Consider the following 25,438-nt stretch of genomic DNA (forward strand, 5'->3'; position numbering starts at 1 on the left):
CTCCTCAGTCCACCATTATCCATGGCCCTTGGCTGTGCCCATGTGAGGCCTTTTCTTTAATGTATCACCCACACCCGCGTTTGAACAGGGTATTGGAGGATATGTTCTCCTTGGCTGAGGAGCAGGGTAAGGGTTGAGCAGTTTTCTCGGACTGCTTTTTGCCTACAGAAATATGGGAACCCACAGGTGACCTAGAAGAGTCACAGCCTCTTAACTCAGGCTAGTGTCGTTTTGGTGGTTATCTTTTTATCTGTTTGATTTCTGTTTGATTCATGTACTAATAGCCATATCCTTAGTTCTTTGAAATGTGCATCTCTCTCTAAAGTACAGGTATCCTGAGCTTATTGGGTGTCTGTGGGCTATATCCTTGGTTGTTTCGTGTGATGGTGGTGGTGTGACAGCTTCCACTGAAAGGGTTTACTGGAGGCAACATTCATTCAGAGTTTTTAACAAGCGGTGTGATGGCCACACCTTTGTTTTGGTCCTTTTCCTGAGTTTGTCTGAATTGGCTTTTGAAAACATGTCTACTGTTGGAGATGAGAAATTGTTGCAACTTTTTACCTTACAAACCGAGAAATTTTGGGATTCTGTCTTTTCCTTTATATCCTTGCTTGCAAATAGACTCTTTTTTCTGAGCTCTTATGGCACCTTATTAAATACAGTAGCACGACAGCCAAGGCACAGCTTTTATTTTGCAATCTTTTCACCAGGTTATCCAAATTTTTACATGTGACAGTTTTACTAAATATTTTACTGCTGCATTATGTAATTTGCCATTTTTTCAATCTCCAATAACAGTTTCCTTGTTGTCTGACACCCAGGTCCAAAGCGTACATCATATACTTTTGTTATTTTTGGTAGTAGCAAGTATCACCCTGCTTCTGGTACCAATTTCTACAGTGTTCAGCTTGGTTTTAGTAATAACTTCCAAATTTCAGTAGCTTCTTTCAGTAACAAACGCATTTCTTACTAATGTTGCATTGTAGACTGTAGTTCCCCATAGTTCTGTTCCACCCTGAGGCCCCATTCCCAGTGTTTTCTTATTCTGGAACCAAGGCTGAAGAAAGAGTTCTTATATGAGATACAGCAATCTCTTAGCAAAATGCAGAAACAAGGAGCTTGACCCAAACTTGGGCTGTTGCTTAAAGCTTTTGCTTAGATGTGTTTTATATCACATCTGCTCATATTCCGTTGGCCAAAGCATGTCATAAGGATGATTCTCAAATCAGTGAGTTAGGGATGTATATTCCTTCCATATGTAACATGAGACATGCATAAATCACAGTCTACATACAGAGACGTGTAATCATCTCCGAAGGAAGCAGGGGAGTGAGTAATTTCAAATAATACAGTCTACCATAATTTTCTCATTATTTTGGATGATGTACAAAAATCAGTGTCTATCTTTTTTTTGTTTAAGGACATTTTACCTTAATATACAATGCACTATTCTTCAGATTTTAGTAGACGATAAACACAGAGAGTGTTAATAGATCTTGTGCTAAGGCAGCAAACAGATTAGCTTAATCAGAGCTAATAAACTAGGTGTATTTTGGCTAAAGATCATTAAGCACTTAAAACAGGGGTTGACAGAGTATGGCCAACTGCCTGTTTTTGAAAATAAAGTTTTATTGAAACACAGCCACACTTGTTATATATTGTCTGTGGCTGCTTCTGTGCCACAAAGGCATAGTTGAGTAGTTGCAACAGAGACCATATGGCCCACAAAGCATAAAATATTTACTATGGCCTTTTACAGAAGAAGTTTGCCAACCCCTAAGGGATATATAGAAAATGAGCTAGTATTTCTTGCCTAGTTCGATGCTTTCATTCAAGTATGAAGACATACTCATTAGACATAACAGTAGCAATGTTTCATTGTATGAAACTATAAGTTTTATTAGATTAATAAAATGATTACTTTTATAATTTCTTAATTTTTTTCTATACAGCCACACGTTTCTTCTAGATCACATGCTAAGCTCAGCTTTCATGAATAAATTACAGATTAACATTGTTGGGTTTTAAATGAATACCTGGGTATCTTTGGGTAAGGGAAAGTGCTTTTTCTATAAAATTTTGTCAGCTGAGTAGTATTACAATTACAAGTAGTCTCCCACTTATGATGTATTCAAGTTCTGATGAACCACACTTAAACGACCATCGGTGGGTTTTTTTGTGTGTGTATCTTATCGTTAGTCATATGTACTACATACAGTGTTGTAGCATATAATTTGCAACCCTCAAAGACAAATAAAGACAGGATTTATAAAGATACTGGTAATAAAAGGCAATAATAATGAAAACTAAAAAAAAAAAGAGGTATTTGACTTATGTCACCACCAACTTACGACGGAGTAATTGGAACGGAACCCCATTGTAAGTCAGTGACAACCTATACTGATTTCTGTGTATGAATCTATTTTCCTTTTTAAAAAGGTATATATCTGTGCCCAATTAATCTCTTCTTAGATAGTAGATAAATAAAAAATGTGAAGTTATTTCTCTTTATTTGGTCACTGTTAAATAATACTTACAAAGTTAAATTAGACTACTAGATGTTTTTGTTTCCAAACCAAAGACTGCGTTATAGTTTTAGTCAGTGAAGACAGTCTAGGCTCTGGATCCAGATAATCCTGGGTTTATATTTAGTGGCTTAAAACAACCATTTTATTTGCTTATGATTCTGTGTCTCAGCAATTTGGACAGAGCTCTGCTGCATGGTTGTTATGCTGGTCTTGTCTGGGGTCACTCATGCTGATGCAGTCATCCGGCAGCTTGACTAGGGCTGGGTGGTCTAAGATGGCCTCACTGATATGTCTGGTAGTTGGTATTATCTGGCATGGCAGGGTGACTGAGCTCTTTCTTTCTCATGATCTCTCATCTCTAGATTGTTCACATTGTGGTAATAGCATTCCAAGAGGGTGAGAAGCTGCAAGGTCTTTTGAGGGTTAGATTCAGAAGTTACTCAAGGTTACTTCTGCCACATTCTTTTTGTCAAAATAGGTCATAAGCCTGGCCAGATCAAAGGGTGAGGAATTAAACTCCATCTCTTGAAGGGAAGACTGGCAAAATGATGGCCTTCCAAGAGCAAAAGGAGTTACAGTGGCTGCATCATCCACCATCAGTAGATTACTTAGCTTCTTTATGCCCCATTTGGAAAGTAGAAATAATTTGGAAGATTACTGTTAAGTTTTAACAATAATGTACATAAAGCACTTAGAAGTATTAAACAGTTTCAAAGCTGAATTCTTACTTTAAATGCTGTGTTTTATTATAGACATAAATATTCTAAGCGTTCTTTCTCATTTAATTAGACTGTGTTTTTAATCATAAAAATTTTAATAATAATGAGCCCTGGTTCTGCAGTGGTTAAGCACTCAACTGTTAACCAAAAGTTTGGTGGTTTAAACCTACCCTTGACTCTGTGGGAGAATAAAAGATTTGGCAATCTGCTCCCTAAAGGAACTCTATGGGGCAATTCCACTCTGTCACATGGGATCACTGTGAGATGAAATCAACTCAACAGCATACAACAACAATATTTTTAACGTAGGAGACAGTGGAAGGAAATCCTGTGTAAAATAGTTGTGTGGGAAAAGTTATGCATTTGTGTAGAAGTGTTACTCATTGAATGAAAAGAAAAGCAATTCATTTATAATATGTTTACAAAAATGTACACTTTCCTATTCTTTGTTTTTATATATATCTCTTTATGTTTCTCATTTTAAAAATTGGCTAGTAGTGTAAATTTGGTTATACCTTTTATTTCCTGAGTGGTCTCTGAGTTCTACTAAGCATGTTTTTGTTTAGTTAATGTTTCTTTGCAGAGCCAAGAAAAAATAGCCAAAGGAACAAAAATATCTTTTGTTGTTATTCATTGTGGTCAAACTTCATCATAGGCTCTTTTTGTAAGCATGCACCGTTTTGCTTTTTACTTTGCTGGAGAATAAACATAGAATGCTTCCTAAAGCTCCCTGTTTTGAGAAATGTCTCAGGGACTGGCAAAAATAGTTGTTAAAATTCGCCAAAGGTATTACTCTGTTCATTGGTGTGTGCACAGAAAAGTGGCGGGGGGGGGGTGTTAAACTCTCTTCTCTCCCTTATATTTTAGTTTCACTCATAACATTTAGGCTTTTGGAGAACTCTGATTTGAATTCATTTTTTTGTGAAATTTCCCAGAACACAAATCTGTGTTTTTTTTTTTTTTTTTCTAACAAATAACCCATTGTTTCATGTTTTGAAAGCAATATTAAACAAAATCATACTTACTAAGCCTGAGAGTTCTACTCTTGTATGATATGCGTTATACCTTGTTGTGTGCAGTATCTGTGTGTTTTTTTACCTTTGAACTTAGTGCCTCTTCTTTTGAGAAAGGGTGAAAGTATAATATTACAAAACAAATGACCCTTATTAAAGGTGGAAAGGCAATTTTTTGTCTATATTTTAAATAAATTCTTTTGCGTGCCCATTGTTGTTAGGTGCTGTTGAGTTGGTTCCAACTCATAGCGACCCTATGTACAACATTACAAAACATAGCCAAGTCTTACACCATCCTCACAGTCTTTGCTATGTTTGAGCTCATTGTTACTATTTAGAAATGTCTAGACCCTCCATCTTGTTGAGGGTCTAGACATTTCTAAATAGCAACAAATACCTCCATTAGGGAGGAGTAGACAGACTGGTAGTTACCCAACAGACTAGAATAGAATCAAACTAGGTGGTTAGGAAATCTTGGCAAAGCAGTGATTTCTGAGTTTTTTTTTGACTCGTTATTTGAGTTTTTTTTCATAGTCATCTCAAGTCCTGAGGAGGTTAGATTTATGTTTTAAATCATTATCCTCTTCCTCATCATCATTGCCAATATTCCGATCATTACTGTCTTTTTGTACTTGACTTTTTTTTTTTTAAATAATTTCTATTGTGCTTTAAGTGAAAGTTTACAAATCAAGTCAGTCTGTTGCATATAAACTTATATACACCTTACTACATACTCACATTTACTCTCCCCCTAATGAGTCAGCCCGCTCCCTCCTTCCAGTCTCTCCTTTCATGACCGTTTTGCCAGTTTCTAACCCTCTCTACCCTCCCATCTCCCCTCCAGATAGGAGATGCCAACACAGTCTCAAGTGTCCACCTGATACAAGTAGCTCACACTTCGTCAGCATCTCTCTCCAACCCATTGTCCAGTCCCTTCCATGTCTGATGAGTTGTCTTCAGGAATGGTTCCTGTGTATTTGACTTTTTTATGTAGGTAAATCCAGTAAAGCAGGATTAAGCCTGTTATTGCCTTGGTCAGAAAAATAATTGATATAATTTTCCCTTTCCTCTTTTGTTCCATTGAGACCTAACTACATACATCCATATCGTACAGTGGAAGGCCTGACAGGATGAGAGAAGTAGATGGGGCATAATTAAATAAGGATAAGGAAAAATTATAAAGGGAAGAGAGTAAGAGGTCAGAGAGAAAGAAGCTGGATGTACAGCTTTTGTTTTCATGCTTTATTTTTTTAATTCTTTTTATTTTCTATGATATAAGCTCTAATTTACTGTTATATAAGAGGGAGAAATAACCTTTGGATGTAAATGGAGTGGGGGAAATGTTTTTATCATCGATCCAGTGAACTGTGGAGCAGTTCTTTATTTTGCAGACTAATCTTCAAGGAATGTTTCTGCTTTGTGAGCTTTGCTTTCTACTGTTGGCTAAATTTTGAATTGTGGTAGAGCTTGTCTGGGATTTAGTAATGGGGAATGTTGGTAATTGTAGGGTACGATAGAAGCTTGCTGTACTGTGTTTCAATTAAATATTTTGGGGAATTTTCCTGAACCTACGTGTTGTTTAGTCTTTATTTTGGAAAATTTTTTCCACTTGGGGAAGACTTTATATAGTTGCCTCGATGTTCTTTTCTTGAAGAACATTATCTTGAGGATGTGATTGTTTTCAAAATTCTGTTTTTGTGATGCCATTTTTCTTTTATGGTGGATTTTCAGTATAGTTCATTGCAAAGCTGTTTAGGTTTCTAGGTCTGAGGTTGATGAGGTATATTGTGGTCTTATGTTAAGGGATTCAATTAATCTTCCAAATGTTTCAAGACAAGTTAAGATTCAGCTGGTTATTGCTTGATACAAATTCTTGGAAGGGGGAAAAAAAATTGTGTCAGAATGAATTACTTTTTAGACTCAATTCTAAAATGGCCCAAAGAACCTAATGAAAAGGCAGTTGTCTTAGTCTCTGAAGAAGTTCATTTTGAAGAATGTTTATGATAAAACTGGGGAATTCCACATTTTAGATCTGGTGGTGCCTGCTTTCCCCTCTACCCTCGTTTCATTCTGCACTAGCACTTATTCAGTACGCCTCTACTACACTGGCCTTGTTTCAGACATGCCAAGCTCTTTTCACTAGTTGTTCCCTCTGCCTGGATGTAAATTCTCACGGTGCTGGCTCTTCCTTGTCATTCAGATGGTGTCATCAATATCACTTTCTCGGAATGACCTTTGCTGATTACCCCCAGCATTCCTGTCACATTCTGTCCTAATATTTTTGTGTTTTACTTAGTTGTTTATGTTCTGTCTTTCCCCATTAGAACATCAGGTTCCATTAGAAGAGAGACTTTGGCTGTATTACTCACTGCCATGCCTTACATATATAGTAGGTGATTCATGAAAGTTTGCATATGCCAGTGTGGAAGTGTTTATCTTTTTTTTTTGTTTTTTGCTATAAAGGATATTTGAGTTTACGATGTTCCAGTAATTTTTAAAATATATTTTCATTTTTATATCTGAGATCATTTTTTCAAATGACTAGAGAAATAGAAATAGCTTAATTAGAAGAAAGAACACTGGGCCTTAAATCAGAACAACAGGATTCCCCAATTGTTCAGCAGCTAACTGCATTTGACTTATTCTGGACAAAATCCCTTAATCTATTAGAGATTCAATTTATTCACATATAAAATGAAGAGTGAATTAACATTTCATGTGATGAGGTTGGGGAAGTCAGTAAAGGCAACACATTGCAGGGCTTTGTAGGCTCTGTAAGGGAATTTTGACTTTATCATAAAAGCAATGGAAAACTACTGAAGAATTTTGTCTGATATTAGTGTTACGTATCCAACTCTCTTTTGGACTGTGTGCATGAAATATGTTTTTCTATTTTTTTACTTTCAACCTATTTGTGTCTTTGAATCTAAACAGAGTCTTTTGTAGGCAGCATATAGTTTGATTATATGTGAGTTTATTCATTCTGCCAATCTCTGTCTTCTAATTGGACAATTTAATCCATTTACATTTAATGTAGTTACTGATAAGGACTTACTTGTAACATTTGCTATTTGTTTTCTATATGTCTTTTTTGTTATCAGTTTCTCCATTACCACCTTCGTTTGTGCAAAACAGATATTTTCTAGAGTACCAATTTAATTTCCTTGTCATTTCTCTTGCAGTGTGTGTGTGTGTGTGTGTGTATATATATATATGTATATTTTAGTTGTTTTCTGAGTGGTTGCTTTGGGGATTACAATTTAACATCTTAATTTATAACAATCTAAGTTCAGAACAATACCACCTTAATTTCAATAGTATATAAACACCTTGCTCAGATGTAGCTCTGTTCCCTACCACTACATTTATGCTGTTCTTGTCACAAATTATATCTTTATACATTGTGTGTCTATCTACCTAGGTTTATAATTATTACTTTATGCAATTGTCTTTTAAATCAGGTAGAAAAAATGTTACAAAAAATACATTTATACTGTTTTTTGTATTTACCTGTGTAGTTACTTTCCTGATATTCTTCATTTCTTCATGTGCAGTTGAGTTACTGTCTAGTGTCCTTGTATTTCAGCCTGAAAGCCTGAAGGACTCCCTTTACCATATGTTGTATGGCAAGTCAGCTAACGACAAACTCTCTGTTTTTGTTTGTCTGGAATGAGTAATTCCTTCATCATATTTGAAGGCTGTTTTTGCTAGATATGGAATTTGTGGTTGACAGTTTTTTCCTTTCAGCACTTTGAGTGTGTAATCACAATGCCTTGTGGATCTGTGGTTTCTGATGATAAATCAGCTTCTAATCTTATTGAGGAGCCCTGGAAGGTCTCTAGTACGTGATATGTTGCTTTTCTTTTGCTGCTTTTAGGGTTCTCTCTTTGTCTTTTGCTTTCGACAGCTTGATTATAATGGCTTGGTGTGGCTCTCTTTCATGTCTCTAATCAAACTTGGGAAAATTTCAGCCATTATTTCTTCAACTATTCTTAATTTTCCAAAGATTAGCTAATCTGCATTGATTTTGTGGTCAAGTTCACTGACTCCTTACTCTGCTTGCAGAAATCTGCTGTTGGGCTCCTCTAGTGAAATTTTCAGCTCAGCTACTGTACTTTTGAGTTACAAAATTTCTATTTAGTTCCTTTTTACTATGAGTCAGAATCAACTCGACGGCAGTGGGTTTTTTGGTTTATTCCTTTATTGATATTCTGTATTTGGCGAAACATTGTTTTCACATTTTCGTTCAGTTCTTCAAACATGGTTTCCTTTAGTTTGTTAAGCATATTTAACATAGCTGATTTAAAGTCTTTGTCTAGAAAGTCCCACACATGGGCTTCCTCAGGCACAGTTTTATTTATTTTCTTGTGTGGATGGGCTATACTTTCTTGTTTCTTTGCCAGCCTTGTAATTATGTCATAGAAAACCAGACATTTTGAACACTACAATGTGGCAATTCTAGAGATATGATCTTCCCTTCTGATGATTTGTTCGAGAGCTGAGGGCTCACTTTGAACATACAGTCGCTAAAGTGAAGAGAAGAAATGATGACATAAAAAAACCTGAACAGAAGATTTCAAAGATCAGCTCGAGAAGACAAAGGTAAGATATTGAACAACGCAGGAAGCATCAAGGGATGATGGAAGGAATGCACAGAGTTACTGTACCAGAAAGAATTGGTCAACGTTCAGCCATTTCAGGAGGTAGCATATGATCAAGAACCAATGGTATTCAAGGAAGAAGTCCAAGCTACACTGAAGGCATCGGTGAAAAACAAGGCTCCAGGGATTGATAGCACACCAGCTGAGATGTTTCAACAAATGGATGCAACTCTGGAAGTACTCACTCATTTATGGCAAGAGATTTAAAAGATAGCTACCTGGCCAACTGACTGGAAGAGATCCATATTTGTGCCCATTCCAAAGAAAGGTGATACAACAGAATGTGGAAATTATTGAACAATATCATTAATATCATATGCAAGTAAAGTTTTGCTGAAGATATTCAAAAGCAGTTGCAGCAGTACATCGACAAGGAACTGCCAGAAATTCAAGCCAGATTCAGAAGAGGATGTGGAATGAGGGATGTCATTGCTGATGTCAGATAGATCTTGGCTGAAAGCAGAGAATATCAGAAGGATGTTTACTTGTGTTTTATTGACTATGCAAACACATTCGACTGTGTGAATCATAACAAGTTATGAATAGCATTGCAAAGAATGGGAATTCTAAAACAATTTTGCTCATGTGGAACCTATACATAGATCAAGAGGCAGTTGTTCAAACACAGCAAGGGAATATTGTGTGGTTTAAAGTCAGGAAAGATGTGTGTCAGGGATGTATTCTTTCACCATACTTATTCAGTCTGTATGCTGAGCAGATAAGCTGAGAAACTGGACTATGTGAAGAAGAATGAGGAACCTGCGATATGCAGATGACACAAATTTGCTTGCTGAAAGCAAAGAGAACTTGAAGCACTTACTGATGAAGATCAGGGACTACAGCCTTCAGTATGGATTATGTCTCGGCATAAACAAAACTAAAATCCTCACAACTGGACGAATGAGCAACGTCATGATAAATGGAGAAAAGATTGAAGTTGTCAAGGATTTCATTTTACTTGATCTACAGTGTCCGTGGAACCAGCAGTCAAGAAATCAAGCGATGTATTGCATGGGCAAATCTGCTCTTTAAAGTGTTAAAAAACAAAGATGTCACTTTGAGGACTAAGGAGCACCTGACCCAAGTCATGGTATTTTCAGTCACCTCATATGCATGCAAAAGGTGGACAATGAATAAGGAAGACCAACAGGAGCTGACGCCTTTGAATTATGGTGCTGGTGAGGAATATTGAATGTACCATGAACTGCCATAGGAATGAACAAATCTGTCTTGGGAGAAAGAAGTACAGCCAGAATGCTCCTTAGAAGTGAGGATGGTGAGACTTTGTCTCACGTACTTGGGACATGTTATCAGGAGGGACTGTCCCTGGAGAAGGACATCATGCTTGGCAAAGTAGAGGGTCAGCGAAAAAGTGGAAGACTCTCGATAAGATGGATTATCAAAGTGGCTACAACAGTGGGCTCAAACATAGCAAAGATTATGAGGATGTCATAGGACTGAGCAGTGTTTGGTTCTGCTGTATATAGGGCCGCTCTGAGTCGGAAGCCACTCAGTTGCACCTAACATAACAACGAAGATTTGTTGTTGCTGCTTATTGTAGTTGTTTAGTGACTTTTCTGAACTATTTCTGTAGAATCTGTAATAATACAGACTTCTGTTAGTTTACTGGTTAGCTAGTGATTAGACAGAGATTTCCTAGCCTAGAACCAAAAAAAACTTCCAGTTTTTGTCAAGGGGTTCTGTGTATGTGTTGGGGGCATGCTTTCAGCACTCAGTCAGACAGTTTACAACTTCGCCTTATCCTTCACTTCTTTTTAGTCCAGAGCGTGAAGGCCAGCCAGAGGCAAGAGTTTAGGGCCTTCCCAAGGCTTTCCTGAGGATGAGGACAGTCCCGAGCATATGTGTGACCTTGTAGTTTCCTCCGAATTTGACGAAGTTTAAGGGCATGAGTTGGAATTGACTTTTTTTTTTTTAAGGGCATGTCATTCCCCAGCCTTTTCTTCCAAGGTTTTTGGTTAGTTTATTGCTTGCTTGTTATCTATTGCCTCAGGTCATAGCAACTAAGACTTTAGCTTGTGAATGTTTTAAAAAATACCCCCTCCCCCGCCGAAGTGACTTTAGTACTGGGGCAATTCTGAGTTTGGTGAAATAAAGACAAGAGGGTTTTTGAGCTGATCTTCCAGAGAGCCACCAGCTAGGTCAGAACAAATAATTACAATTCTTTGCAGGTGAGGTCTCTTCTGCTCCCTCTGGTATGGTACGGGGAATGTGAGCTGTTGTTTTCACAGCTATCTTTCATAGCTATCTCTGAGCACGGGAGTGGGGAATGGGACCAGGGTAAATTAAAACATTACAAAGTCACTATTCTTACTGAAAATCAGCTGTTTTTCTTGAATAGGTATTCCCTGAGTTGTTGCCTTTGGTTAATTTTCAGAGTTCCAAAAAAATTGATTGTGATATTTTCTTTGTCCATTTCTTCATTGCTTTCACGAAAGGGTGGAATTTGAAGTACCTTAATCTGTTATTTTTGCTGATGTCATTTGAGGACTAGAGTATTCTAAGTGAGATGGGACTGGGTATGTGAAAGGGGTGATGGAGGTGGTATGACTAGGCTTACATTTTGGAAATACCACTCTCGCTAGCTACAGTGTGAAGAACACAAGGGAAGAGGCTGGAGTGAAGGTGGACAGACCACTTAGGAGATTAATGTGGTCGTCCTGGTGAGGGATGGTGGTTTATGGTGAAGGAACCTAACGGTGATGGATGTAGACATGAGTGGTTGCAGTTGAGCAATATTGAGGAGGTGAAATCAACAGGATTTGGTAATGAGGGACCAAGGAGACGAAGGTGTCAAGACTGACTTCTAGGATTCTGTCTTGCCAACTATCATGTGCTGTGTTGGTGAAACTTAAAATACGATCATGTTTTAGGAGGAAAAGGATGTTTTTCATTTGAGACATTGAGGTAAGACACTCATGAAGAATTACTGAGAAGGTTTTTTGGACACATGGGCCTGGAGCTTAGAGAAGTTTGCAGATGTGTTTGTGAGCCATCCATGTATAGATTTTAATTGCTATTTCAAGGATAGAAGTGCTTTGTAATCCAGAAATGCTACAAGTTTTTGTGTTTGTAGTTTCCTATTTTGTGATATTGTTTCAAACCTGATTATTTTCTACTCATCTTCTAGTGGATGACTTAGGTATCTTCTCTCTGAAACTTTTCCCACTTGTTCCCCCTTTTTTGAACTACCTCTACCTTACAGGTAGAACTGTGGCATTATTACAATGTGTTTTGATTATGTACGTGTTTCTATATGTATCTGTCTCCCTTATTATAGTGTGAGATAAGTTGAAGAAAATGACTGGGTTTATCCCTTTGAACTGCCCAAGGCCAGGAATCATGTCTGTTCGTTCCCCACGTGGGGCCTGATGCATACTGTATGGCCATACAGATGTGGATGCTGAGTGAGTAAATGTTTATATCCCTTGCACATAGATGCTCAATAAGTTTTTTATTAAATAAATAAGTTAATGTCCAATTTTCTGGCAGTTCTTCAGGACTTATTCTAGAAACATTATGTAAAAGACAAAACTGTTTTGCTGTCTATTTACAAAACCCCAAAATAAATGAATAAATAATGTTTCTTTCTAACCACCAAATATAAAAGCATGTAATGTAGTTTAAAAATTAATACATCACCCAGATTTATGGGACCATGTATCAACAGAGCATGACATATACAGAAGTTAAGAGAATTGTTTAGCATAATGAACGCTGATGTGCTATAACTCAGCTTTAATAATTATCAACTTATGGCCTTTCCTGTTCCATCTGAACTTGTGCAAATACCAGACATTATATCACTTCCTCTAAAATATTCCAGTGCACATCTGTAAAGACAGGGATCATTTCAAAAATATAAAGTGTCATTCCAAAAACAAAAAAACTGCCCGTTGCTGTCAAGTTGTTTCTGACTCATAGCAACTGTATAGGATGGGATAGAACTGCCCTATAGGGTTTTCAAGGAGAAACTGGTAGATTCGAACTGCTGATCTTTGAAAAGTAAGTTCTTAATATCATCAAATATCCAGTCAATATTCACATTTCCCCCAACTGTTTTATTAAAAAATTTTTTTTGTTTAATCAGGGTCTTAAAAGTTTCCATACAGTGTGATTGGTTAATATATTTCTGAAATCACTTTTAATCTATGATCACTGTCCATCTTATTTTGTTGCCATTTTTTTGTTGAAGAAACCCATAGAGTTTCCTCTATGCTGGATTTTGCTACTTGCATACTTGTGAAATGCCCTGCATTTCTCGTAAAGAGGCTTGGTTAGATTTTTAGTTTTACGTTTTCGCCGAGGCTACTTGATAGGTGGTAGTATCTATGACCATCAGGAGGTGCATAACATTTGACTGTCTTTTGTGATGTTAGTGGTCACTGATGATCATCACTTAGGTCCATTACTTGTTGTTGGATGCCGATGAGTTGATTTAGACTCATAGGGACCCCATGTGACAATGTAGAACTGCTCCATAGGGTTTCCTAGGCTATAATCTTTAAAGAAGGTGCCCTGGTAGCACAGTAGGTAGGCACTTGGCTGCTAGCTGAAGGTCAGCAGTTTGAATCCACTCCATGACTCCGTGGGAGAAAAGACCTGGAGATTTGCTCCTGTGAATATTACAATCTCGAAAACCATATGGGGCAGTTCTGCTATGTCCTATAAGGTTGCCATGAGTCAAGGAGACTCGACGGCACATGACAACAACAGTTTTTACAGAAGCAGATCTCCAGGTCTTTCTCCCATGGAGCTGTTGGGTGGATTCGAACTGCTAGCCTTTTGGTTAGCAGCCAAGCTCTTAACCATTTGTGCCACCAGTCCTCCTGTTAAACAAAACCCATTGCCACTGAGTCGATTCCGACTCTTAGCAACCCTATAGGACAGGGTAGAACTGCCCCATAGAGTTTCCAAGAAGAGCCTGGTGGATTCAAACTGCTGACCTTGTGATTAGCAGCCGTAGCTCTTAACCACTACACCAGCAGAGTTCCTGGCCTCCTGTTAATCCAAAAGCAAACACACTGCCATTGAGTCGATTTCAACTCATGGCGAGCCTATAGGACAGAGTAGAACTGCCCGGTAGAGTTTCCAAGGAGCGCCTAGTGGATTCGAACTGCTGACCTTTTGGTTAGCAGCCGTAGCATTTAACCACTACGCCGCCAGAGTTTCCAGCCTCCTGTTAGGAAATTTTGCAAGATGGCAAAATTCTACCACTCTTTCTTTATTAGCTAGAATATAAAGAGCTACTTTCTCTCATTACCTAATTGGTTACCCTAACCCAAACCCGTTGGCGTCGAGTGGATTTTGACTCATAGGGTTAATACAGGAAAGGCAGGATAAATGCTTGTTTTTTTTCCCTTCTTTATTTTTCCGAAAATTTCCTTCTGATTAGTATCTCTGACCAGGAGCACTTGTGACTGCCACCATGCCTACCATTTTGGACACTTAATGCCTGTCAGGCACAGTACTGAAACCTTCATGTGCATTAGCTATTTGATTCTGCATAAGCAGGTTCTCTGTTATTATCCTTGCTTTATGGATGAGGGTACCGAGGCTTAGAAAGTATTAGTAAATTCTCCCACTAGTACACAGTGGGCAGGTGGCAAAGGTGGAATTAGAACCCAGGTTTGCCTGATTGCAAAACCCATTTTCTTTCACAGCTATTTACAATACTTTCTGAGACTCCAAGGGGATTTGTCGAGCGGCGAAGGAAGACTTTGGGGTGTGCATGTACAGGAGTTAAATGTCAAGAAGGATTTTTTATTATGGTTGCATAACATGATTAAAGTAATTAGTGTTACTGAATTGTACATATAAAAAAAATGTTGAAATGGCAAATTTTTGTTAAATATAAAAAAACATCCAGTGCCTTCGAGTCGATTCCAACTCATAGCGACACTATAGGACAGAGTAGAACTGCCCCCATAGAGTTTCCAAGGAGCTTCTGGTGGATTTGAACTGCCAACCCTTTGGCTAGCAGCTGTTAAAATATAAGCACCACTAAAAAAAAATCTATATATTTTAAAAAGATATTCTTTTTATTCACTGTAAGGAGTGAGTTCTGTTTATCAGTTGCACTCAAATGCCTCCCTCCCTTCCTGCCACTCATGGGCTCCCCAAGCACCTGGGATCAATAGATACTTGTTGTCGAATGGGGGTAGCTAACAGGGAAGCAGTGTTGCCTGTAAATGTATGTTCCAGATATGAGCTAGTTAACAATCTCGTCTAAGAGAACAGAGTATTCTAAAAGCTGATTTGGATTATAGCCCTTAACATTTATAAAAATCCACTCATTACCAAATTGTGTATTTAAAAATCAGTTTTACAGTTTCATAGAAGAGACCTTAGATATCTGGTCAAACTCAAAAAAATGAGTGCTGAGGAGACAGACAGTAAGCTAATAAACAGGCAAACATATGCTATCATGGCAGATACTGATAAGCGCTGTGAAGAAAAATAAACAGGATATGGGCATTAAGACTGAGGGGAATAGAGTGGAGTCGGGGCTGTTCAGATACAGTGGTCTGAGGAGCCCTCTCTGAGGAAGTGACATTTGAGGTGAGGGAAGAACATGGGAGGCACAGGAAATGACAAAGGTGGGAACTTGGGGCTTTTGGAGACAGGCCTGAGACTAGAAGCAAGAGATTAAGTCACCCAGGGCATCCATAGTGTGCTAAGACAAGCAAACCCCACACCTGAGCCTTCCCGTGGACAGCTGCTTCCGTGGCTTTTTATTACTTGTTCCCCCTGCCTTTTCATTTATTCTACTTTGCTGTCCTGTTTCTAGAAAGAATGTGTTTGCATTGTTAACGAAAGGATAGAGCCTGAGTTCTATCCCAGATTTCGTCTGAAGAATGGTGAAATAGACTGGGCGGACTCACTGGGTCCTGCCAAATCAATCCATTGTGATACCCAGTGTGGTTTGGGGGAAAAATCATTGTTTCAGAAACAATACATTGTAGCATATGCCTTTATATATATATATATATATATATATATATATATATATATATATATATATATATATATATATTATATGGACCTGATATTTTAAATTTGAATAGTAGGAAATGGATTTCATGTTGAGGTTTATAACAATTTTTAACTGGTAGCATGATCTGTAGTATAGCAGCCACCTTCTTCCTATTAAACCTTCGTGTTGTAATGGTTCGCATTCCTATGAGAGTTTTCCCAAACCTGTCTTTTTGGAGGAAGTGTAAGTTGCTTTCAGAGCAGGACTGCCCCATAGGGTTTCCAAAGCTGTAATTTTGTGCAAGCAGACTGCCACTGCTGGTGGTTTTCAGCTGCCAACCTTTGGGTTAGCAGGAGAGCGCTTAACCACTGCGCTACTAGCTCTCCCGGGTAACCAGAACACGACAAAAAAGATACCCTGGAGCTTGTGGATGTTTGTTACCATCCTTGATAATGTAAGGAATGTTGGTACAAGTATGTTGTCTATCAGTGTGGAGAAGTTGTCTTGCTTTGTCCCTAAACAGAGTTTTATTTACTGTATAGCTCAGTGTTTAATACCTATTTTCCTCCTTTAGTATTTAGTCAGCTTATTTGTTTTTTTATCCACTGAATTCAGATAATTTGACTTTCCACTGATAAAATATTTACTTGTCATATCAGGCAGGACGATAAACTTAGAAATTAAGAGTACTGAGTTAAATTTAAAATTTGTTGAAATGTATTCATCATGATGTAGTCTATTTAATGTCTTGGCAGTGCCTCTGGCTCTTCTCATTTAACATTTTAGGAGACAGACTGGCAGCAGTTGTAAGCTGAAACCTGGTTGTATGCAGGACCAGACTGATAGGAGGATGAGAGAAAGTGGAGAAAATTCGAAAGTGTAACTATGTATGTGTGTTTCCTTAAATGAAAGTGTGACACATTTGCTTAAAATAGCATTTTATGTTGTTTGTCAAGGTTATTATAACTTCATGGTAGCTGATACTAAGACTGAAACTGGCTTTAAATATGTTTCATGGAATAACCAAATTTTTTTCTTAAAATATTGTTGTTATACAGGTGAAGTGTTTTGATATAATAAGCATGTTTTACAACACGATCGAGTCGTTTGTCCCCAGTAGACCTGAAATTGATTACTCAGAGGGAAAGCACGCGTTTACAATATATTCTTAGCTTCGCCTTTCTATCACTCAGCTGTCAAGCCCTATGGAATCTAAACTAGACCTGACCAATGGGAGGCCGGCTGCACACCGTTTACAGGATGAGCAGGACAGAGGCAGCTTTGTCACGCACAGCAGCGTCTGTGCTGCAGTGTTGAGGCTGTGGAATGCAGAGTGCCGTGGAGTCCCTGAAAGGGACAGCCTTGAAGGACAGCTTCTGAAGGATAAGACATAGAAGTTACCATATCTGACTCGGGGCTGCTTTTAATCAAGTGCTGAGCAGCAAGGAAGAGAATTTCCGAGCGTTATGAAGGTGGAGAAGGATCCCGAAGATGAAGACGGTGTCGTTAGAGATCCAAGCTAAGTGTAGCACAGCACGAGGGCTGTAGAACAGGGGAAGTTGTAGTGAGAGGGACCCAGTCACTTGTTCGGAGTTTGTCTGAGGGCCAGCTTTGTAAACGGCAGAGATTTGTAACTTAATGCCAAGCGGTTTGCTGTTAGCAACCAGAAACTCAGTCCTGTCTATGATGAAGTGTTGGTTTTCTTGTGCTTCTAAAAACAGAGTAGGTATCCCTTGTAGTCTAGAGTAACAAGCGATTCTCAGCTAGGCTTTTTCAACTGTGTTCTTTTAAAATGGACTACTTTTTTTGGTAAATTTTGGTTTCTTTGTTTTATTATTTTCTTTCTGATTTACTTGATCAGTAGACTGTGGTGATAGAAAAAAAATTTCGTGTTTCTTTTTCTGGGCTTAAAAAGCGCATAACAGAATATTAATAATTGGACAGTATTGTTGTTAACTGACGTCGCATCAGAACGGAAACCAGCGCTTGGTGGAGTAGAACTGAAAGTCCTGTGATAATGTGACACTTTTTTTTTTTTAATCATGTTTAATTATCTTTTAAAAAGCCTTAATTTTGGATTTTACAGCTTTTTAGTGCATTAAATTATACCTTTCTCTACCAGCAGGTTTGCTTGGTAATAAGGTTAAAAAAAAAAAAAAAGGTTAAGACTGTTTTAATTGCAGGGATAAACAAATCAGTTTAGGGCAAGTATTTGTGTGCTAAACATTACTTAATCCCTTAGGCATCTGCAAACACAATGCCTCTTCAGCCTGCATCCACTCCCCCTCCCCAGAATAGAGCCACTAAACTGTTTGTTTTGTTTTAAAGCTGAAGGATATAAAAAAAAAAGAAAAAAAAAATTTATATAGTCATGTCTAAAATGTAATTTGAACTTTGAGCCAGTAAGTAGGTCTACTCTCTACTCACAGTTGCAGTTTAAGTTTTTAAGTTACGAGGAAGTGGGTTCGTCCCCAAATTTGACAACTTTAGAGACAACAAGTCTGAAGTCTATGTACTTGAAATAAAAAAAATATATATTTTTTTCGACTCCATTAAAATAGTAAATTTCAGGAGTGAGTTAAATTTTTAACATATTATCTTTTTCATAGTCATTTTTCACTTCAAGTATTTAATGAATACATTGCTTATTTGCCAAGAAAATTGGTGGTGATAACTTCTTTTGTTTGGAGAGGATAGTAAATAGAAAATAATCACGTATCAAGCAGTTACAGGATATGCTAATTTTCTTTTTTTCCCAGAGATTTGTTATGGTATCTGTGGACATAGGATTTGCTTTGTAAGCTAAGTGAAAAATAATGTAGATCTTTTTTTGTTCTAGAAATAATACTAGATTTAGCCCAGAATTTAATGAGTTGGTATAATATTTTAAAACTTTACCTGTTAAAATAGCATGTATTTTAGTTCTCTGTTCTGCCATTTCTGCTTAATAAGACAAGATCAGAATTATTGTCTTGTGAACGTCTTGAATATATTTTCTCCAATCAAAGCTAAAGAGCGCTTGGTATATTCTCCTATTTAAAAAAAAAACAAAAAACCAGCTTTTGATCTTCCTTTTAAATATATGTGCACTGAGTGTTAAAAATTAAAAATTTTTTTTTTACAAAAGCAATACATGTCAAATGTAGAAAAATGGAAGAAAATAAGGCACCGGTAACCTTATTATCTTAGTTAAGTCTTTTTAGATTTTCCTATGTAGCTGTCTTCTTTTTATCCTACTATATAAGCATAATATATGTAAGTATAATGAATTGCTTTCTCTATCGAGCTTATATGTAGAGACAAAAATAAAATTAATTTGCCTCCATAAGTATATTTCCATCAATACCTTTCAAATAAAAAAGGGAGACATTCTTAAAATGTATACAGAGTTCCATTGCATATAAGCATCTGGGGAGATGTAGTCAGAGCCACGTCCAAGAACGTGGGTTAGGGAAGATGCAAAACACAGTGATTTGGAAATTGGAGAAGTGATGGTTGGGCTTGGCCACTTAAGACATTTAATGTCCATAGACCCTTGATTTTTGTCATCTGTTAAATGGGGATGATAATTTTCGTTTTCTAGGGTGGTTTGAATAAGTCATGCTTTCCCCGAGGTAGATGTTCAACAATTATTAGTTTCCTTTCTTTGCCCTGAAATCTATTGAATGTGTGTAAATGAATTATTTGTAATTCTCAGTCTGTGTAGGCAGAGAACATGAGAAAAATGATTTTTCTCAAAAGTAGGATTAAAAATGTTTCTTGTAATATACGTGTTTTAGAAAGGTTTTATAGCTCTGCCCTTCTAGTAAAGTTGGCACAACCGGGAGAAGGAAATTCCTGCTTTTCAAGTCTTACTAATGTAGTATGCCATGTTTCCTTTTTTTTCCTTTTTGCAGCATGTTGCAGATTGGAATAAATATGATGACCGACTGATGAAAGCAGCAGAAAGAGGGGATGTGGAAAAAGTGTCCTCAATCCTTGCTAAGAAGGGAGTCAATCCAGGCAAACTGGATGTGGAAGGTAGATCTGTGTAAGTATGACCGTTGATAAAGCGTATCTGAGGGGACTTTGGGTAAACCCTTGGGATATATGTGAAATTTGTCAATTGTGGTGATCGACTCTTTTATTAAAAAAGTCTTTCCAAAGCCAGTATTATAAAAATCTTTCAGTAATCTGCTTTAGCCATCACAGACTAATAATTGTTGTCAGTTTGAAAGATTTCTAATCTAGAGAAAGAATACTAGAGCACTACCCAGGCTAGTTGTTAAAGACTTCGGCAAACAACAGCCTTTGGTGCATTTATAAAGCTTTTTCATATTCCTTATGATGTTTGGTTCTCGCAGCAGCCCATAAAAGAAGTAGGAAAAAGGTTAGAGAGGTTAAATAATTTGATCTAATCTCATAAAAAGTCACGGAGCTGGGATGCGAAGCCAAGCTTCCTGTCTTTAAGGTGTATAAATTACACTCTCTTTGCTTTGCCACCCACTCCATTTTTATACTTGGGTAAAAATGGAGTTTAAATGAGAACAGAAGGGGAGCCAGAGTACCTAGCGTGGCTTTGGGAGATTCCACCATTTGTTTTTCAATTACTTAGGAAGGCTCCTGACTTGTATATATACCTGTGAACCATGTGTCTTCTCTCCCACCCCTCTCATTTCTTCATCACTTCCATTCCTGTTGAGGATGGAGAACGGGTTAAAGGGTAGGCCCTTTATAACTATACCCATTAAAAATCTGATCTGGGAAACTTTCCAAAGCTAGGTAGAGGTGGAAAGTCTCATTTCCTAAAATTCCTCTCAGTTTTACACTTACATGAGTTTATAGAAAATATTATAACTGGAAACCAGATTACTAAATATAGAAAGGAGCATTAGGAAATGAACATGTTCGATGTGGGTCACTACTTTGGAATGCTGGAAAGATAGCAAAGCATGACCATAAATTAAGTAGCTTTGGGGGAGCAATAAAGTTGGAAATGTTTCAAGTTTCTAGTGTTACAATTTTATCAAGTAGGCAATTTAATAGCTACCAAAACAGTGGTTGTTTTGATTCCTGTCTCCTCTTTTTACTAAATTTTAAACTCTTTGTAGGGCTCAGAGTGTAAATAGTGAAAATTGAATATCTATCAGTGACTTCTCTTTAATTTTTTTTCCCCCCAAATTGCCAGGATGTTAAAAGGTGAGGAATGCTCTTCATTCCTCATCTTCTAACATCTTCAGTGAAACCTTATTTTTTCAGTTTTGCTGATCCCTAGCTTTGGGAATTTGGATGTTTTGAATGAATGGGTGCGCAGATTTTTTGACCTAACATTCAATTTTGAGTGAGATTATTTATATTAATGTTCAGAGTTTATAAAATTTCATGTAATTTTATGAACTTTGAACTTTAGTTCGGGAAAAATATTTCAGTAGTGTTAGTTTTTGAGATTTTCTTTTGTAGGAAGTAAAATTATTTCCTAGGATTCATTCCCCCCCCCCTTTTTTTTTACCCCCCCAAACACAAACTATATCCTTTGTTAGTTAAAGCATTTTGTACAAAGGGCATGCCACAATATAATTTCTATACTATGTGTAATTACAAAAATAATTTTATTCAGAATTTTTTGGAAGGGGAGTTAATTTTGAAACTTTAGGCAGAGATAGCTTATACCTCTTGACCTCAGTGCAGTTTCAAGAGTTGAAATATCTGAAGCCTTTGCTGTAGTGACTACAAGAGCCTGTTTTCTTCCTGTTCACCTCTCTCCTAGGGTGCAGCCCTTTAGGGTCCCAACCCAAAATGGGGTAAGTTCACCAAGGTTCCCCACTGCCACTTGGAGAGCCCTGGACCCTGATTCCTGTCTCTCCACCCCTCAAGGCTGTCAGAAGTGCTGTTCAGCCTCCCAGCTGCTCTTGTAGGAAGTCAATCAATGCTGAGTCCCAGAGCAAAATGGCCTCCAATACCAGGCTTCCCTCCCTGGGCCTCTGAGCTTCACTGCATCCTGGCCTAGGAATTCTGTACTATTTGGTTAGCTCGTTGGGACTTCAAGCAGATGTTGAGATTTTGTGCAGCTTGTCTAGTTGTCCTCAGAGGTGAGGTTTGTCCAAATCACCTGGACCTCCCACTATGGAAGCAGAGCTGCAGGTCTTGCTTTAAAAGGGGGTAGGGTGAGGGGGTGGGGAGAAGCACAGTATTTTTGAACTCTTAAAATTGGCTATATTAAGCTGATTTTTTAATTGCAAAAGTTTCCTACAAAGCACTTTTCAAGTATCCTTTACCATTCTCCTCATACATTTTAATGGTTGATATATCTTCTTTCTGAAGCAGAGGTACTATTTATTTATAGCACACCAGCATTAATAATGCATCGTAGATTTGTCGTGATTTCTGCCCTTAATACATCATCACTGTAATGTGGATTTATGTTTTGAAGAAAGAGATCTTCCAAATTTCGTGAACTAAGAAATAAAAACAGAAACAAGCAAATAAACAAACAAAAAAGGCATCTCCTGAATTGAGAAGACTGAGTGACTTTGCCTGAAGGAAATTAGCATTCCTTGAAAGATTCTAATGGTGTTTTGCACAGTGTAATTCCCTACTTCACTGTTGCAGAGAGATTAAATGATGCCCCAGCCATGTAACAATTTAATTATTCTGCTACAGTGAGAATTGCCTGACTCTTAAGAACACTATACTCCTTTTACTAGAAACATTTCTGTTTCTCTAAATCAAACCAAACACAAACCTCCGCTATGTAATAGTACGTGGTCTCTAGTTTGCGTTCTGTCTGTTGTAATACTAACAGAGTGTTAACAGACCTGCATGACAGGATGTTGTGCCATCTAGAAATGAATTTGCAAGCCATCTTCAGATTCTGTCTCCAAGCATTCATTTGTTCAAATATTTGGGGCCCCATCACCTATCTGGCACTGTAATTGGTACTGGGGATTGGATAAGAAACAAAACAGACAAAAATTCCTGCTTTCGCTGAGTTTGTAGTATAGTGGAAAGAGATTGATAGACTGTAAAGAAAATAAAGAATAAAACTATATATTATATTTGAAAATGCTAAGTTTCAGATAGAATAGTAAAGGCAGGGATGGGGAGCTGGGGGGTACTAAAATTTCAGGGAGTAGGGATGATATATAATTTTTAAATGGCGTGGCTAGGGAAGCCCCCCACTGAGAGTGTATGATGCAGAGTGTTTCTAAATCCAGGCACCTTGTGGGGCACTTTCATATCCTTTAGCTCCTGGCACCTTCAGAGTGGTTAGTGTACTTTTTTAGGGGCATGGTTCAGTCCGAACTCCAGCTTAACATCCTTTGCCAACAAATCCTCCTGAATTTACCAGCCTGGATTTGGTGGAGTACTAGCCAGTGTCAGTTCTTACTGCACACAATATATGTCTGTAAATGTTGATTAATAAAGCGATGGATGATCAAAAAAATAGTGGAATGTTTTGTCTTGCATCTCAAACGCTTGATGGCTTACAGTTAGTTTCTTAGGTAGGCTTGACCTGCCTAATTAGGAAACTTGTTCAGTTTTGCCCATTTACATGAAATTTCAGTTATACAGGTCTGTAAGCAAAAGGAAGAATACCAGGCAATTGGTACTGTCTGGGAAAAAGAAGATGCCAATTCTTTTATGGCTTTCAAGTATAGCTTAGCTTGCTTGTTTTGAAGACTTTTCCTTGTCAGTTTTAGCTTGATAGTTCTAAAGAGAAGGGAAAAGTGTTTTGATCCTTCATTGGCTTCAGCATTCTGCTGTAACTTCATTTGTTTTGGCAATTTGAGTATATTTGAAATTAAGCAAAATAGTCTGATAGACATTCTTCAGAGCATTTTTAAAGGCCCAAACAACCAGTGTTTTTGTTACTCAAATAGTTAACAATATTATAGTATAAACTTTCTATTATTTTTAAAGCTATTGAATATTAGCATATTTCCTTGGTTCTAAGGAGGTATTTCTAGAAAGTACTGTCCCTTTTATAAATTTGGATTAAAATGAGTTTTAAGTAATATGGAGTAGGTTTATTTTTGCCGGTTTTAAGTATAGATGTTCTAATGTAGCTTTTAGGGAACCGTGGTGGCATAGTGGTTAAGTGCTACAGCTGCTAACCAAAAGATCAGCAGTTCGAATCCACCAGGTGCTCCTTGGAAACTCTGTGGGGCAGTTCCACTCTGTCCTACAGGGTCACTATGAGTCGGAAGCGACTTAACGGCAACGGGTAATATAGCTTTTAAAACATGTGCATGTGCATGTGTGTGTATGTTGTTTAAAGGTTAACATTAATATAGCATTTAAGTTGATCTTTGATAGTTTCCATGACATCACACACATTTTCTTTTTATTTAGCTTCCATGTTGTGGCCTCAAAGGGGAATCTTGAGTGTTTGAATGCCATCCTTCTACATGGAGTTGATATTACAACCAGTGACACAGCAGGTATGTTTTCTTTCATAGTCAATTACAGAACGCAGAGATACAGATTTTGTTTGGTATTAATGTTCTTCATCAGACCTAAATGTGATTTAAAAAGATAAATACTTAACTTTCTGTTTTTAAATAGTTGAAAACAGGTTTGTTTCTGGGGTATCATTGTGAGGAGAGGTCAAGTTGTAGGGAATTGAGGAGAAGGGGTTACTAGATTGACCAGCAGATGGAGCCCTGAAGTCTAATGCTGGTCTTGGTACTGTTCCAGAATCCTAAAAGTTCCGATTTTGAAGAAGCATTAGGAGCCATTTAGTTTAAATTTACATACTGCTCAGTATATGAATTCTTACTGTCATGAAGGCATTGGTTGTATGTTTTTTATGATGGCGAACTAACTGCCTCATAACAACAACAGCAATGACGATAATAACAAAAGTAGCTGACAGTTATCTAACACTTATATAAGTACTTTGTCAGCTTTTTACACGTATTAACCCATTTTGTTCTCACATAAACCCAATGAGGCTTTGAGGTACTGAAAGCCACTGAGTAACTTGCCCAAGGCCCTTTATTAAATAAGTGGCAGTCGGAGCCTGTTCGTAACCATTATGCCTCACAAGGAACCAAATCTATATTTGTTTAAATTTATTAAAAAAAATTATTCTTGGAAACAACTGAAATCTGTATTTTAGCTGGTCTCTGCCTACACTTAGTCCTGCCCTGTCTGTCTCTTAAAACCTTACTGTATGAGCTTGTTTGCATATCACAAGGTAGATCTTTATGTATTTAAATACCTCTGTTGCTTCCCTTCAATGTATGTGTTAAATTTTCTGTTCATCAGAAATGGGCATTCTCAGGTCTCTGGCACTTTTGACAACTTATTTTTCTACCATTCTATTTTGTTGTTTAATGAAATATAGGATTGACCTATAAAACAGAATTTCCCTTTCCTGTTTTATCCTGTGACTCCATGTTTCAACAAATAAATAATACATACGTTAACCAGCATTGTGTTTAGAAATGAGAAAAAATAGAGATTGATTGAGGTCATAGTTGAGTTAGTGAGGAAAATCTTTACCTAAAGATACATCAGATTCTAAATCAAAGACTAAACT

The 25,438-nt window shown here is 37.4% G+C and overlaps 1 protein-coding gene across 3 annotated transcripts in view; it reads left to right on the forward strand.

The window, feature by feature from the left end:
• The window catches only part of UACA (uveal autoantigen with coiled-coil domains and ankyrin repeats), a 104,284-nt gene that overhangs the window by 40,899 nt on the left and 37,947 nt on the right, over positions 1-25,438 (forward strand). For 2 of the 3 annotated variants that reach the window (XM_003413808.4, XM_064267325.1), the window contains exons 2-3: positions 19,812-19,945; positions 24,247-24,335. In XM_003413808.4, the coding sequence (XP_003413856.2) occupies positions 19,812-19,945; positions 24,247-24,335 (223 nt within the window). Of the gene's footprint in view, positions 1-17,221; positions 17,638-19,811; positions 19,946-24,246; positions 24,336-25,438 lie in introns of those variants that run through there. The other variant, XM_064267324.1, reaches the window with a different exon arrangement.

The sequence above is a fragment of the Loxodonta africana genome, chromosome 13, assembly GCF_030014295.1.
Source record: "Loxodonta africana isolate mLoxAfr1 chromosome 13, mLoxAfr1.hap2, whole genome shotgun sequence".
NCBI classification, from domain to species: Eukaryota; Metazoa; Chordata; class Mammalia; order Proboscidea; family Elephantidae; genus Loxodonta; species Loxodonta africana.